The sequence below is a fragment of the Ambystoma mexicanum genome, chromosome 2p (assembly GCF_040938575.1).
Source record: "Ambystoma mexicanum isolate Mex_15411 chromosome 2p, UKY_AmexF1_1, whole genome shotgun sequence".
In the NCBI taxonomy this organism is placed as follows: Eukaryota; Metazoa; Chordata; class Amphibia; order Caudata; family Ambystomatidae; genus Ambystoma; species Ambystoma mexicanum.
This window is the reverse complement of record NC_090923.1, coordinates 953,835,975-953,853,692: the sequence shown is the minus strand read 5'-3', so window position 1 is coordinate 953,853,692 and position 17,718 is coordinate 953,835,975. Positions and strand designations below refer to the sequence as shown.

The 17,718-nt window shown below is 45.0% G+C and overlaps 1 protein-coding gene across 2 annotated transcripts in view; it reads left to right on the top strand.

Annotated features, from left to right (window-relative positions):
* Positions 1–17,718, top strand: part of LOC138566955 (serine/threonine-protein kinase MRCK alpha-like) — a 2,642,347-nt gene that overhangs the window by 808,497 nt on the left and 1,816,132 nt on the right. For both annotated transcript variants that reach the window (XM_069644738.1, XM_069644739.1), the window contains exons 9-10: positions 12,919–12,998; positions 13,536–13,690. In XM_069644738.1, coding sequence (XP_069500839.1) covers positions 12,919–12,998; positions 13,536–13,690 — 235 coding nt within the window. The remainder of the gene's footprint in view (positions 1–12,918; positions 12,999–13,535; positions 13,691–17,718) is intronic.

The window sequence follows — 17,718 nt, the reverse complement described above, 5'->3', positions numbered from 1 at the left end:
ACATCAAAATAAGACTATAATCCAGGCAGAAACATGCATCGCCCATATTGAGAATAAATATGCACTGCCCACTCGATTTGCCCAAATGCATGAAATAGTAGACCTGTCTCCATCGTCAATGCAATTCATTTGGTCTGCTTTTGACATCATGCTGGCCATTAAGAAATTATCAAATTCCCGCGCACCAGGCCCAGACGGGATTCCATCTTGTGTCTACAGGGCCGATCCTATTTTTTGGAGCATGATTCTAAAAATTAAGTTTGACAATATTTTAGCCAGAGGGACTATTTCTATGTCCTGGGTAACTTCCGTCTTGATCCCAATTTATAAAAAAGGTGATCCCTGCCTGCCAGTGAATTATAGACCTATATCTTTAACAGACTCAGCAGTCAAAGTCTTCTCAATCTTAGTTATTTATGAGCTTGATAAACATCTAGCCACTTTTAAGATCTATTCCAAATTTCAAGTGGGATTCAAACGCCAGATGGGCACTACTCTAAATGCAACAATTATGGCGCATCTGTTAATGGTATAAAAAAGAAAGAACTTAGCACACTATATATCACATCGCTCGATATGTCATCAGCCTTTGATACAGTGGTTTGTAATGTGTTATGGTTAAAAATGCGTAATTTAGGTATACCAGAACATGTTATCTATTGGATTATAAAAATTTCACACCAACACATCCTATAGAATTCGGATTACCTAAGGGGGGGGGCACTTACGGACCCTGTACAATCATTCTTGGGGCTGAAGCAAGGATGCAATTTTGCAGCGTTTGTTTAATTTATACTTATCTGACATAGACCAACTTTGGAAATCAATGGATACTTTTGCGGCAAGGCTATGCTCATTAAGATTGCAATGGCTAGCCTTTGCAGATGATATTATTTGATTTGATCCCATTTGGCCTACAATCCAAGTTAAATGTGTTTTCTGAATTTGCCTACCAGCACAATCTTAAACCTAATTCTTCTGAAACTAGTATTATGATCTTTAAGGCTGGTAAGAAACCTAAGAAGTTTTGTTGGAACATTGATGGTGACACTATATATGTATTAAAAGAAACTATTTACTTGGGATATCGTCTAAGTAACGTGACAACAATTAATTCATGGGTTGACTATCTGAAGCAAAAAGCCATACCTCTCAGACGTCAAATGAAATCAATTTTTACAAAATATTGTACCTTTTCCATGATACCGTTGAGTTCCTTACCTTAAAAGTGGAGCCGATACTTCTTTATGCCTTGGACATTTGTTTTTGTAATTTGCATAAACTAGACTTGATGCAGGACAGTTTGTTGAAAGCTGCTCTGCACGTATCACCGGCAATCCCGAACTGTGTCATTAGACACTGAGAGATGGGTCTGATTTCTTTATCTACTAGATTGACTTGGCGGGCATTATCAATCTATAGTAAAATACTTAACTGTCCTGGTAACTCCTTATATCAAGACTTCTTTGAATTTTCCAAGGGATGCTCCTCCAGTTCTATCACCGAATAGTATATAAAAATGGCTAAGCCTGAAAGACTTAGGTGTGGATCATGAAGACCTATATATTCGACCTGGTTATGTAAAACATAAACTTTTTGAACAGGACTGGTGTAAAACAGTAGATGAAATAAGCACCTTGAGTACTTATAAAGAATACGCCAAATTTCCATGTAATAACACTAGAATGTATTACCTGAGATTTAGACTAAATAATTTCCACACTTTGGAAAGAAAAAAGCACTGGAGAACTCCCAGTCACATTAATGGTGTTACTAAATGTCGATTTTTGAAATGCTTAGAACCAAATGAAACACAAAAACATTTGATTTTAGAATGCTCACAGTTTAGAGATGCAAGAACGACATTTTTTATACGCTTTGTAAATGTGAACTATGAAGACTGTATGGAGTCTCTTTGGAACCAGCTAATGCAATGTGATCAGAGCATTAATTTTTGCATTGGTTGCTTTTTTAAGAGTAATAGAAAATGAGATTTTAGCACTTTAGTGTATCTTGTCCTTGTTAATGTAATTGTTGTTGATTAACTGATGTTATAACTTGTTTTTATATATCTTAAATCGAATTGTCTTGTATTTGATATGTGTAAATCATATGATGTCTATTTTTTTGTAAAGGTTCATTTGAACCATAAACAATAAAAAAAAATGCATGCCTTGCGGGTGAAACCCTCCCCCTTACGATGATGGCAGCAGTTATTGTTGCGATCCCGAAGGAAGGGAAGGATCAAACCAAGTGCTCCTCCTATAGGCCAATTTCCCTCCAACGGTGATGTCAAAATTCTAGCAAAGGTCCTGGGAACAAGATTAGAAGGAATAATGCTGCTACTGGTACAGAGGGATCAAGTGGGTTTCATTGAGGGGAGGCAAGGGTCAGATAACAGAAGGAAGACCATTAACCTGATCCATGGGGTTCAAACGACGGGGTTTGACGCTTGCCTAGTTACATTGGACTCAGAAAAGGCCTTTGATAGGGTTGAATGGCCCTTCATGATGAAACGCTTGTGTATAGGTGCGCTATAAATGCCATATCATATCAAGGTGCTGGCGAAGATGGGATTGGGAGCGAACTTCCTGAAATGGGTAACAGAACTATACAACAGGCCCAGGGGCAGATAATTTGGGGGCCGGAGGAGGCTTACTGAGTCTTTTGAACTTGTGAGAGGCACTAGGCAGGGATGCCCCCTATCCCTGCTGCTATACGCTCTTGCAATGGAACCGCTAGCAATTGCAATACGGTCGAATGATCAAATCAGGGGCATAGAGGGGGGGAGAACTGGAATGTAAAATCTCATTGTTCGCAGACGATGTACTGGCTTACCTTACTAATGTCCCAGTATCTCTCCCAGCATTAATGGTCCAGATGGAGGCTTATAGGTGCCTCTCGGGGCTCAAGATTAATGTGGGGAAATCAGCCATCCTGCCATTACTGCCAAGGAGCCCGCTCCTAGATGAGAAAAGAAGTTTCCTGGGCATGAGGGTCAACCAACATAGCATTCGATACCTGGGCATACTGGTGACGAAGGACTTGGGTGCGTTGGGGTAGGCTATCTATGCTTCTTTCCGCACGCAGTTGAAGGCGGATATAAAAAGATGGGGCCCACTGATATTGTCGTTGTACGGGAGGATGACGTCGATAAAAATGAATGCATTACCTAGGCTATCTGTTCATGGCAATTCCGCAGCATACAAGTTTTCGAGGACATTACAGGAGAGCTGCGTAGGTTCATATGGGGAAATAAGACACCAAGAGTAAAGTTGGCCACACTCACCCTTCCAAGGTAGAGGGGGAGTTTTGGGTTCCCGGATATTCGCAGGTACTACCAAGTGGCACAAATAAGGGTGATGGTGGGACACATGCAGGAGGGACTAAGGACTTAGCTTGAAGGCCTGGTGGCGCATCCACTGAAGGTTCGAGACTATTTCTGGGCCCACCGAGATTAATTCCAGAACGACTGAGGTCCCACCCAAAGCTGGGAGTCTTTCGGTCTGTCTGGAAAGATGCAAATGATTTCAAGGGTTACACATCATGGCCCTTGCCAATGTCCTCAATATGGGGGCTGCCGTTCAATCTGGGGAGTCGGGGCTTCAAACACTCTGAGGTGGTCTGATGCAGGCCTGGAAAGGGTGGCACAATTGTTTGCGGGGGAGACCTTCAAGGAATGGGTGAAGGTGCTTGAGATGCTGGGAGGGGACTCAATCACGATATTTGATTATCCCCGGATTAAGGCGATTTTGACAGATCCAAAGTGGGAGACGGGGGTGCCAAGAGATTTGACGCTAGTGGAAAAGGTCCGGACCAATCTGAAACACAGACGGGGATTTTATCCACATTATACAGGGCAATGAATGGTACTATCCTACAGGGGAGGCAAACTTTCCAGAGGTATTGGGAGGAACTGCGGGGGGAGGAGATCCCTGAGGAGGATTGGTCGCAAATTTAGAGTGGTTTTCCAGGGAGGTCTGTTCACCGCATTGGTGGAACATAATTTCAAAATGCTAATCGGTTGGCATTCAGACCCGGCAAAATTGTCTAACATGTTTTGGGAAGTATCCCCCTTATGCCTGAGGGGGACTGGTAGTCTGGGCTCCGTAGCACATATGTGGTGGTGCCCCAGGTGCAAGTCTATTGGAAGGAGGTGCTGAGCTGGATGGAAGAAGTAACAGGGATAGGGTTAGATCTGTTGTTGCTAGGTCTCCCGCAAAAGGACAGGGAGGAACAGAGGCTCCCGAAGATGTGGGATGCCATGTTAAGAGTGGGGAGGTTGTCGATAGCCCAATGGTGAAAAAAGGAAACGCTCCCTACGAAAGAGGTGTGGGAAGGAAAGGTAAAGAATATGATGGTAATGGAAAAGCGGTGGTGAATGACCGAGTGGTAGAATATCATACCGAGTGGTCGACCTGGCTGCTAAAATGGGGAATGGATATAAACAATTGAGTAGATTCTTCCGAAGGGAGAGTTGTATGTGACAGAGTGAAAGAATGTGTGGAGGGTGGGGGGGTTTTGGGGTTTGAGGGGAGCCGGCAAGGGGTAGGGAGATAAACTGCGGTTTCCCCCGTACCAGAGACCATAGCGGACTTCAAGTGCACCATAGAGTGAAGTTTGAAGAGGTGGTGGGAGGGGGGGAAGGGGTTAGGGGGGGTTCTAGACTGTTATTGGGAATGTTGTTTCAACACGGAAATTTGTGTGTGTCTAAGTGAAATTGTCTTGTTATCTTAAAAAAAACTTGTTAAAGTTTTTTAAAAAAAAAAAGAAAAAAAAGTATCAAGTCCAGAATAACTAATAAAACCTTAAAATGGGAAGTGGCTTGTGTAATTTATTTAAAAATTGATCTAATGGGACCAATCGAATCCATGTAGGGGTAATGAGTGGGGACAAATTCTAGTGTGAAAAATGTGCTCCAACTATGGTTAATCATACATAGGATTTTGGTCAAAACAAACAGTTTTCAAAAAAATAGACCCTCACCACATCAGAAACAAGGGTTTACACACACCACCATCCCATATATTCCAATCAAATGCCCCCCAAGCACATCACTTCAACATAGCATATAACAAAATATCAAATTCAATTTTTTTCTCTTCAAAACCTATCGAATCTTGAATTTCTTCAGCTGGTAAACTAAAACTAACATCCTCTACTCAAAAAACACCATGACTACTGATGTCATAAAAACCCTTAAAAATTAGTCCATTTCATTAGTCCAGGCTCTTAAATAATGCATTTGTCTTACTGCCTCTTCGTCCAAATGTCACTATGTAACCTATTCTGTTTAAATTTTGCCTTAAGTGCAATCGGTACCTGTGGAATGACACATAGAGATAGTGTGTAACCAGTGCCTTTCCCGTGAACACCTAGAATCCTGTTGTGCATCTTACAAGTTCATTAGGCTGAAAATCCTCAAGGAACACCGAACAAAACGGTGGGCGGCACACACCATGATGGCGGAGTCAGTTGCGGGAATCTTCGAATCGGATCATGAAGGCAGAGGCACCCGAGACTCTGGTTCGGAAGCTCAAAGACGTTACTGAGGGAACATATGGTTCCTGCGCACCTGTCCTCGGCCTCGAAAGGCAGTCGCAGCGCGCTGCTATGAGGAAAGGGCTCTGGTGACGACCTTCCACATGCACACACTACACCAACACACATACCCCAGGGCCGTTCCTCGACAGCGCCATTGAAGAAAGGCTGCATGCCGGCGGTAGGCACCTACCGATCTACTGCTAACAAAGCACACTGTGGTTCTGCTTGCCGCAAGCGTTCATGAAGGTACTGTGGCAGTGGGTGTACATTAATCCCTTTTGACGGAAGAGGCCGAAACAGCCGTAAAAAAAAACAAAAACTCAACTGTCCTCCGAAAACCACCACAAAAAACATGTTCATTGGAAACAGACCCAGATGTCTCCAAGAACTATGAAGAAGCTGGTTCTCTGCTTTCTTCATCCTTGTTGAAAAAGCCTAGAGAAAGCCCTATAGAAAACCCTAAAGCTGCTCCAGACACTATAGTGTTCCCACTGGCTGAAATGCCAAGAACTGGGACATGGACTCAGGAAAGTTTTGAGGAAACCATGGATAGGATATAGTCATTTGTCGACATTATGCAGAAGTTACCTTTCAGACAAAAAGACAGTGAAGCAATTCTGTGAGCCAAGGTGCCCTACTCTGCCCCAGCGCCCGTTGTCACCCATTCCCACCCCTACCATCACATCCATTCATGTCTCTAAAGACACTCAACAGGGTGACCAGTCTCAGTCTTAACAGGGAGATGTCAAGTGGCACAGCGAGTAGAGCGCCCGCTTTGACACCCGTGCAGAGCCTGTTAACGCAGGTTCATATCCCGGCGGGGCCAAACTCAGCCTTTCATCCTTCCGAGGTCGATAAATGAGCACCACACACCGTGGGTAATAATAAGCAGCGCTCAGATACCTGAGGGTTTGTAGCGCTATATAAAAGCCTAATTATTATTATTATTATTATTATTATTATGTCCAGAGCATTTGGATTGTCGATCAGGATGATCCCAATCAAGATCCCGACGATAATTACCTACAGGATCAGGATGACCCAGATCTCATTTTTACAGATCCAACCGACGCCGGGGTGATCGAGAGTGGTCATACTTAGCCCATAGCAGATCAACTGCTATATAATGACTTGCTGAAAAACACAGCCCACCATTTCTGCATACAAACAGAGGAAACTACCCCTGAGGGCACTGATTTTTGTCAGACATCCTCAGTGGGAAAAAGCCCATTAGTCAGGCTATTCCTATACTTGAATACATCAAAAAGAGAGTCTCTCCGTCACTGTCGACCCACTCACTCACTCACAAGGACAGTAAACCTGAGGGTGGAGAAAATAGTTAAACATCGCCATCCGATCCACTTTATATCAGGGGACACATGGAACCAGATTCTCTGGTAGTCACTACCTCCAAGAAGAGAGCTGGTGTCCCACTCTCCACCTCTGGGGTGCCCCCAAATAAGGAATGTAAATGGCTCTACACACTAGGCAAGCCTATTACTACCTCTGGTGCATTTATGACCAGGATAGCTAACACTAGGCTGCTCGCCAGCTATAACCGCACCCAGTGAGATGAGGTCATCAAACACCTCATCTCTGTACCTGAACCTACGCGCTCACACTTGCTTACAGTTGTCAAAGAGGGGAAGCAAGTGTCACAAAATATCCTTAAGAATGTTCTATACTCTGCTGACACCTCAGGAAGTGTTATCGCAGAAGGAACCGTGCTCAAACGCCACTCCTGGTTCAGAGATTCAGGCTTCAAGCCATCCTATCAAAGAGGCAGTGCTTTTTGGTGAAGCTGTAGATGACCAGCTGGAGACTTCCAAAAAATAACATGAAACTATTAACACTGGGCCAAATTTCCAAGAAGCCTTTTGTACAAAGAGGTGTTTTTAATGCGCACCATACTTTTCGAGCACAGGGCTTCAACAGTTCAAACCAAATCTGGGTCTGGAACATCTGGTACCTCGTTCTGCAGCCCCCAGGGCCTGTCATCCCCCTACCAATATCAGCACAGCAGAGAGGGTTTCGCCGTGGAAAAGGGCAGGGAGGGTTGCAGCCTCTAGAGACGCAGCAACCAGTGCCGCCAAATGACGGGACGATCCACACGCCTTCCAGTGCATCCCCAGTCAGGGGTCCCATAACACACTTTGCCCAGCAGTAGGAGGAAATAACTTTAGATTGCTGGGTACTCTTCACATTGGCCAATGGATACTTTGTGGAGTTCCTGGAAACACCTTGCCACCATCCACCTAGAGTAAGAAAAATGTCCTCGAACATTTCTAAATTCTGCAAGATGAAATCTGAATACTGCTTCAAAAGGGAGCTATCGAACTGGTGCCACTTCTGCTGGAGAATCAAGTTATTTATTCAATGTACTTCCTTGTTCCAAAGAGAGATCTAACAATGCGCCTATTGTTGGACCTGCGCCCTACAAACACATGTCAAGCCCCAAAAATTCAAGATGACGACGTTGCAGGAGGTCATCCCACTGCTGAAACTAGGGGATTACATGGCACCATTGGACATGAAGGATGCATACTTTCATATTTCAATGTTGCCAGCGCACAAAGAATACCTAAGATTCAAATTGGTAGAGGTTAGCGAAACAGTGGTCACAAGCAAGCGGTCTGTGGGATGATCTATTGGTGGTTTTGCAACCTCTGGTTCAATCACTACAGTGGTGGACCAGAAACAATCTGTTAAAGGGAAATCCTTTCAACACACCAGCGATCGGGGCCACTCTTACAACAGACGTGTTAATGACAGTGTGGGGAGCTCACGTCCTCCATCACACTCTGCTCACAGGGTGTGGACAGAGGCACTGACCAGGAAACATAACCTTCTGGAACTGCTAGCAGTCCTCAAAGCACTACAAGCCTTCAAGACTCTGCGCACAAAACCGTCCTAGTCCTAACAGACAGCACCACAGCCATGTCTTGTATAAACAAACAGCGAGGGACACACTCTTCAGGGCTGCCCATACTAGCCCAGAACATCTGGCTGTGGCCACTAAATCACAACATGTTCCACGGGAGCTCAAGTCTCTGGCAGATGTGCTAAACCGAAGTGCAATGCTACCCTCAGAGCACGAGTGGCAGTTAAACACAGACGTGCTAAACCACTTCTTCTCAGACTCTGGGTTCTTAGAAATGGTCCTCTTTGCAACTCGGGAGAACACACAATGTCCAGATTATCTGTCCAGATTCCCTCAAAGGCTCCAAGGAGAAAGCACTACTGATGAATTGCTCAGGGAGATTTGTGTATGCTTTTCCCACTAACATCAGGAACAAGTAACATTGATCCCTATAGTTCCCATGTGGGCGCGGCAGACCTGCCTCTCCCACCTTCAAACGATGTCCCTGTGTCCTCCCAAGAACCTGCCTTGTCCAGAAAATGTTAATTCCAGATCAAGAGACAACGCTACACCCATGCCATCAGATATTGAACTTAGCAGCTTGGGTCTTGAGGTCATAGAATTTGGTCACCAGAACCTAGACCAAAGGTGCGTGGAAATACTCAAAGAAGCACGTAAGCCTAACACGCAGCACTGCTACTTCAACAAATGGAAGCGATTTGTGTTATGGTGCAAAACACGGTCTCAATCCAACTGACTGTTCAGTCTAACATAGTCAACTACCTTTTAGATCTGCTTGACTCAGGATTTTTCTTTAACTCTCTCAATGTACACCTAGATGCTTTTTCCACTTACAATGCATCTCAAAGAAAGATTTTGTGGTGGAAGGAGCCCGTAGTTCAAGCCTCCATGGAGGGTGGTAGAAACTACACCCTCCAGTATCTAATCCTACTCCTGTCTAGGACCTCTGTATTGTACTCACAAGGCCCATGGGGGGGGCCCCCTTCGAGCCTATGCACAAGGCCAGCCTTAAACATCTGACATACAAAACAGCCTTTCTTATAGTCATTACCTCTATCAAAAGGGTCAGTTAAGTACAGGCTCTGTCCGTACAGAACCCGGTTGTAATTATACACAAGGACAAAGTGATACTACGCACTCGTCCTCGATTTTCACCAAAATGTATATCAACATTTCATCTGAACCACAGAACTTTCTGCATTTTTCCAAAACCCTGCAAACACTGCAGAAAAATCCTTCATACACTAGATGTAGTATGCAGAGCTGTCTTGTTCTACCTTCAAAAGACCAAACCTATCAGAAAATGTTTTTTTTTTTGTATTTATAGCCACTGGATGAGAAGGGGACCCTATCTCTAAGGGAGCAATTTCTAAATGGATTGTCAACTGCTTCCAACTGTGCTATTCCCTTGCTAAAAGAACGTTGCCATTTAAGCCTAGAGCACACTCCGCTCGAGGCACAGGAGCAACACCAGCCTTCATAGCAAATGTGCACCTAGATGCCATTTGCAAGGCTGCCACTTGAGTTCAGTACACACTTTCACCCAATATTACTGTCTAGACACACAAGGGTGATGCACAGCTGGGACAAGCGGTGTTGAAACACATGTTTTCAGTGCTACCTTCTAACAACCCACCTCCTTCTACAAGTACTGCTCGCTAATCTATGCAAAGCATGTGATTCTAAGCAGATCCACAAGCTTCAGAAGGGATACATTACTCAGTTATCTTGTTTCTGATGCTTGCATCTGCTTAGATTCACATGCGCCCACCCTTCCTCCCCACTTGGAGTTGAAGGTTCTTGGGGCGGGGGGACATAGATCTAAGCAGATACAAGCATCAGAAATAGGATTATGGTGAGTAATGTATCCCATACACATTCACCATTATGAGAATCAGAATTGCATATAAAACAATTACCAGTGCAATATAGTGGAGTAGTCGGATGCATGGGAAACAGGCTGAACTCTTTAAAATTAACGCAATAACAGCTTCCCACAATCTTATAAAGTCCAACCCTAAGATGATTTGGAGCCATGTGTCCCAAAGTAGAACTTCTTTCGGTAGGTTTTTATAGAAAGAATGCAATGGGCTGAGGTGGCGATTATTGAAAGTTCACAAGTTAAATACAAGTTCAGTAAAGTTCAGGTAAGTACTCCACTCAATCCAACACGCTACGATAGGCCTAGGGAAGGATCCATGACCCAGGTTCCACCACCAAAGGCCAGGTCAGAGTGAGTTGGAGTCAGGACTTTATGATGCCCAATGTAGCCTCATGGAGGATAGAGGGGAGACAGAAAGCAGGTAAGTTAACTTACCCCCTGGCTCCGATTCTTCCAGAGACCATTGTAGGTGTTCCAGGACCAATTGGGGACACAAAAGTAAGTGCTTGGTCTGGTTGAGGATGGCCCAGAGGTCACAGGTGCAGCGTCACTTTCAGCGCTGGGATTTATTTTATAGGTCACGGTGAACAGGGATCGGCTCCAGGCATCTTCCAGCAGAAGACACGAAGCAAAGAAAGAGAAAGACTTCTGCATTGCAGACCCTGTCGGGACACCTGACAGGATTGAAGAAGGAATGTTGCAATAGAAGGCACTATGGTGAGTTGGCGTACTTGGACGTTCTCCAGGCGGCTAACACAGGAACAGACCTAGCACAGCTTCCCTTGAAGTGAGACAGCTGAAAAGTTCCAAGGCTCTGCTCGGAACGATGAGTGCTGCAACAAGGTAGCCCATTAGACAGCTGGCCAATCCACCATTTGGTCCTGGGACACTTCCGAAGGCTCAGAAGGTAGAGATCCTTGAGCAGGAGTCGAGGCAGGTTGTTCCCACCTGACCAGCGGTCAAAGGACCAACTAAGGCCTTCTTGAGATCAGGACAGAAGAGCAGGGCTTCACCGGAGTCTATGCTGGTCAGCTGCAGGAGTCGTCTTTGGTCTCCTCTTCATCATAGAAGTCTTGGGTCCAGCGATGACCTGCCGAAAAGTCTAAGGAGTCCTCGTTTTATCAAGGATTCTCAGGCAGTGAGCTTGCTCACCAATGGTATGGGTCTGGGCCATTCAAACAGCCAGGGATTGTCCAATCATGGACAACTGGTCATCACATCTGCCCAGAGACACTTTCAGGCACCATAGGATGTGGATTGGGACTAGATGGTCCCAGCCCCTTCCTCTGGTTCACACACACAAGGACCCTTGGTATGCGAGCACCACAGCTTTCCCTGGAAGAAGGCCAAAGAACACGCAAAAAATCTCGTGGCATGGCCATCTTGGGATGCTGTTGATGCAAAAGTACAGGAGACAAATAAAATAAAAACAGTCAAAAATATCACAACTGCCAGCAGCTGGTCTTGGGCACATATGCACAATAACCATAAAGCCATTATATAAAAAGACCTAAGGATACAAAGTATCTTAACTAACTGCACTTCACTTTAAGGTAATGTGTGCAATTGTAAAAAATGCTAGAATTCATAGAAACCTAGTTTCTCAGTAGTAGCAGTCTTGGGGTAGTCAGTTTTCCCATAAGAATGAGCAAGGGGAGTAAAGCAGGGTTGCATGTCATTTCATCATTGGAATTTTCAAAGTCTGGCATTTCAACGTGAAAATGTTCATCGAATTTACCTATTCCCTAACCCCCAAAACCCTTATGTGCCCTTTCCCACCCCCCCTAAAAAATTAGATGAACATTAGTGTACTTTGAAGTGGTAGGCTTTGAAAAATACAGCAATGAAAGGACATCGTACCGCAAAGCAGAAGTTTTTACTTACCTCTATAAAGTCAAAACAGGTTTCAAAACAAGCAAAAGGAATGGGGGTCTCATAATGCTCTATGGAGGGAAAGTGCAAAAAGAAAATCTTGGCCAACAGTAGGGAATTCCATCCTAGCAAAATCAGCGTTCTAAGAGGAAATTTAATTTGACTCAAATCTGACTACAATAAAATGTATACGAACATTTTTCAAAGGCCTCCTAGATGCAGACAATTATACCTCAGGGTTAGGTGTGCTCTATAAATAATAAACAAAACATTTAAATCTGAGACGTATGGCAGTGATGGAAAACTGTTTCAGGATAGCCTTTTTTTTTTTTTAAATGTATTTTTGTTTTTTACTTTAACAATGCAGCAGGTGACAAACCTGTGCTTAAGAGTTTTCTACACAGAAGAAATTGTTAAACCAGGCATAATACACAAGGACACTGGTCTGTTTCTCAATGCAAAATGACACGGTTTTAATGGTAAACCAGTGGACTTTGAATGTTGTCAATTGTCATTCAGAAGGACTTGATGAAAGAGTCTGTGGAGCTGCTTTGATCAATTGCTCTTATGGTATTTTGCCAAAAATGTAGTATTTTGATGATGATGATGATGGGATCAATTGTTCTTGCATTGGGAGGTGCGATACGTCTTACAGGATGTCTGAACGTTGTTGGAAGATGTTTGTGTGACTGCGGTTTCACCGATTGACTTTCATGTAACATATTCTTTCTCCACTTAGGAGACTTTACCTCCGTCCTCCCACAGTGCATTTTCAGGGCACCACCTGCCCTTTGTGGGCTTCACTTTCACCTCTGATTGGTAAGTTCGTCTTTCCTCTGCTTGATTTAAAAGAAACAGTCGGCACAGTACAGCTATGCTGTGACTTTTAAAGCCAATTTTTTTAATGTAATTTCTGTCATGCACAGAATTTTATTTTAAATACATTTTCAACCCTAATGCAATTGGAAGAGCTCCGAATTTTCTTGGAGTTTCTTAAGGCTCTTGTAATGGCTTCAAATGAATGGAGACTCTGGATGGCGGAGAGTGTGATGACTCTCCTACTGAAGCCTGATTTCACCTGATGAAGCCCGTAGAAATCGGTCTCACTGGCAATTTTAATTCAAGTATGAAACCTGGAAGGAACTGTTAAAGCATTCAAACAGTAAAGTGAATTAAGAGAAGAACATGGCCAGTTGTACTTTTCTGTTTTAGAAATCACTTCAAGTTTCCGAAATTCCTGATAAGTATCCTATTCACTGTCTTTTATTCCCTTCGATTTATGCAACTCTGTTCCTTTTAGTATTGCTGTGTGTGTGCAGATTCATCCTATGTGACTGTCCTCTCTTATTTCCTCAGCTCGTTATCTGACCGCAGCTCGTTGCTGAACCTCATGTCAGCCAATGCAGGTACAAGTCCACAGAGCCCCCGTGAGAGCCCGGCTCTCGATGCCTTGGAGAAAAGGGTGAAGGCTGTGGAGCAGGAAAAGCAGGAGCTAAGCTGGAAACTGCGAGGTAATACTGGCTATGTCCCCTGCTGAGACCAGGTCCACAAGCCTCTCCTACACCTCTTACCTGTGCCTGTTTTGAATTTTCGGACTTCATATAACAATTTTGTCTAAAAATATATTTTAAGATGGTGAAAAATATAGTACTCCTGAATCCTTCAGTGTGTCTTTTATGTTTTAATTTACTGAAACTAAAACAGAGGAAAAGATTGGTTAGCTGCTGCGTTATTACATCTGACAGATGTGACAGCTTTCACAGAACATGACAATGGAACAAATACAAATGATAATCCTTTGTAACTGTTGAAATTGTATCTTGTAATAGGGTAGGAGTTGAGGCCTTGTTTCATTGCTTTCACTTATCTTTTAGCAAAAAACTGCAAGATTGAAGGAATAAACAGATCTGCCCCCCGTTTCCACTAAGATCTAAAGGTCTGTGTTTGCTGTGAGAGTTTAATTTGTGACCCACTGTGGCCAACTAAGTCTGGGACTTTTACAGAAACGGCTGTGGGACAGTATGATTCAGAACACCTGATGGGTGAGGGCACAAGACACCAACCTTAGGGACTCATTTTGTAATGGCCAGATCATATGCAAGCAGGTAAGGAAAAAACTGCAGTTAACTCAGTGTGCCTGACCATTCATTGGACTGCAAAACATATATGCTTTAGGGTACAGAGAGTGCAGAGTGACCTTTTAAAACTTAATTGGGCATTACAACCACTGCAGTTACTTGGATGTATTTGTACATTCGGCACCTTTTCCTCTGGTTTCTTGGGACTTCCCACAGAACTGGGACAGGACATTAACCTTTTGCAAAACAGCATCATTGTTCTAGAACATTCCAGCAAGTACCAGTGCGGGTCTACCCCAACCACATACCTGCTAAGCACCTCTGACTGCACAACCCTTCCAACCATCAGTCCCTATCTCTGCATCCAAAAGGATGGACCATTGCATTGGAGCCAAATCTTGTTCGTAAAACAGCTTCCACATTTTGTGCCCAGCGGGTTTAAGCGTTCAGCAGTTTCACTGCTTACCTACACAATCTTTGCCTGTTATCCTGGTACCATCACACACATGGGACTCTTGTGACGCATGTGGCTCTTTCTCTGGGTCAATCACTTTTATGCGGAAACATGTGGTGGGGTGAAGCCCTGGGGAACTTTCACCAAAGGTCATTGAAGATTTTGTTGCATCGAGAGTCGAGCAAAAGTTAAGTCTGCAGCTGCTCACCAGAGCACCCTGGTCAGTGGACTCCCTCAAAGTGTTCTCCCCTTATGAGAGCGGGCTAGCAGACCTTCTCCTACCCGCGAAGGATGGGCTGACAAGACCAGAGTTCAAAGTCCCTCAGGGAAAACTTGCACTACATCACATCGGTGCACCTATAAGGTCTCTGGCCCCAAAGGAACATAGCGCCTCGCCGTACTAGCAGTTCCTCCACAACTGTTCCAAGGGTCACTGGCATGGAAGCAGGTCTTCTCCTTGCTGCACAAGTGCCCCGCCAGTACCCTGTGTCTGAACCCAGGAACTCTGAGCTGGGCGAGAGACCTCTCCTCACCACCCACCTGCCTCTTCCATACTCCTCATTAAGGTGCACCAACTCAGGAGTGAAAGCTTTGCTGACAGTGAAGAGCACACATTACCCTACTCTGATGCAGCCCTGTGTCCCCTGTTCAGGAGGTGTCAGCCCTCAACCGGACCAAAACAAAAGAAACATAAAAGGCATAGATAGCCGCCTCCAGCCTATGCTCTCACTGGATAGGTACTGCAGATTCTCAACTCGCTCTGCGCTCTCCAGGCATGGGACAGGGTTGGTGAAGCAAGTGTGCAAATTCACTGCCCGTCTGCCCTTGGTCAGATGGTCACAAAAAGACACTTTCTGTTGGTTGGCATATAAATGTGGCCCAACTGTGGTAACCCTGCAAGAGGAATGTATCTGCCACCCAAGTGCAGTTCCAGGTACTAGGAGATATCTGGTCATCCGCGTCCTCGGAGGATCTGTCAACCGCGGCTCTGCGAGTGCATGCTACTGGAGCGGTTTCAATCCAGGCACTTACCACAAACTCCTTTGTGCCTCACATACAGTGGACTGCTTCCATCAGGGAGCTCTTCTTAATCTCTCCCTTCTGGCCCCTTGTTCATTGCATTGACCATTTCGCAGAACGGAGTACCTAGGCTCTGCCAAAACAACCCATCTGTGCAACTGGTGTGCAGAGAACTTTACCACTGCAAGGGGTAAACCTCTAATGAACAAGTTCAGGAACTTCCTAACTGGGCTAAACACGAGGACCTTCTATAAAATGCATCATGCAGAGATAATCGCCACACAGTCTAGCACACATGTCCTCCCCTGCTCGGGGGGGTGCCAACAGCACTCTGGCCTCTCATGCTGACACAGCTGAGTCGGCCCAAGAGCAGACCTAACCTGGCCCTTCTCTAGGTCCCCTTCCTCACGGCACATGATCCGCAGAGCCAGATAGTCCTCCAGATATGGGGGGCAATGATGATGAGGAAGAAACCCCACTCTTATCAGGGTGTTCATTGAGTTCATGGCTGACATGGAGTTTGAGCTCCCTCTCCCCGACGCACCCCCATGGTGTGCTGGTAGAAGTCCTGAAATGGAAACCAGACAGGAACAGGATCCCTCAATAGCCAAACATTCTGGCGAAAGCCTCATAACATGGCTCAGCCAAATCAGAAGCTGGATGCATGCTCTAAGCAGATTGGAACAGGAAACCTGTGGGTATGCTTAAATTGCCCTTGTGCAAGGGAAATCACCTACCGACTCTACTTCAGCCTCTGGAGCCCCCTCCCTCATGGCCTTGCGGAGGGAAGAAAAAGGGCTGGATGCAATAGGCAAAAAGGTTTGTACACCGGCGCAAGTCAAAATTGTACGATATGCTTGTGGCATTTAACAACTTCTGGTGCAGGATAGAGTACTTTGCCGGTGACCACTGTTGTGACTTGATAGAGCAGTTCCTCGAAGGCATATGGAAGGCAAAGTTTGAGGTGCACGGTATGCTGGAGTTGACGACTGGGCATGTGAACATTACTGTGAGAAGGGTCTAGACCTCAGAAAGGCTGCCTGGCTCAAAAGCACAAAACTACTTCCAGTATCTATTGATCTACGCCTGCTTAGTCCTGCATTTAACCGATCAAGTGTGTGCGTCTCACCCAGCATCCGAAGTGAAGTGCAGATGAAGAAAAGGGCAATTTCTGATTATATCTGTGCAGACCGGAATGACCGAGTACCCTTGCTGCTCTAACATTAGGTAAGCTCCCTTGAATGTTAGACCCCTCTCTCCCAACAGCTCATCGCCAACCACGCATATCAGCAGCAACATCATGGACACTGTATCACAGTGACTTCACCAGTGTCACCATAAACCCCATCATCCACCACTACATGAAAACTGATGCTTGCCAATGTCCGCTCCTCAATCAACCGCACAGCACACATCGCGAACCTCATCACCATACAAAACCTGGACGCCATCTTCATTACTGAGACTTTTTTGATATTCACCTCCACCCACATCTTGGGTGTCCTTATCCCCAACGTCTACAAAATTCTACAACAAGACCATCCAAGCAAGATGGGCAGATGCCTCGCCATCATTCACAAGGCGTCATTGCCATGCACTCAACTGACCTCCCCACCATCCGCTATTTCAAAAATACGTTCCTGCCACTGCCCACACTTCTCAATGGAAATTCACTTACCACCTCCTCTACAAACCACCGAAGCCCAACACCTCCTGCATCAAAGACTATATCTGGTCACCATCGTTTCTCTTATGTATGCCAACATTATCTTCATCCGCGAGTCAACATCCTGGCAAACCAGCAACCAAGTAAATAAAGGAAGGGCTCCACTCCCTACTCAACACTCTGAACCTTACATAGCACATGAAAGACCTAACTCACAGGCAATATCCTCACTGTCCTACCTACCTCCATGACAGATTTCCAAACCTGCTTGACTGGTCGGACTTTCTGGCAATCCCCTTTGGCATTCGTCACAACCACACC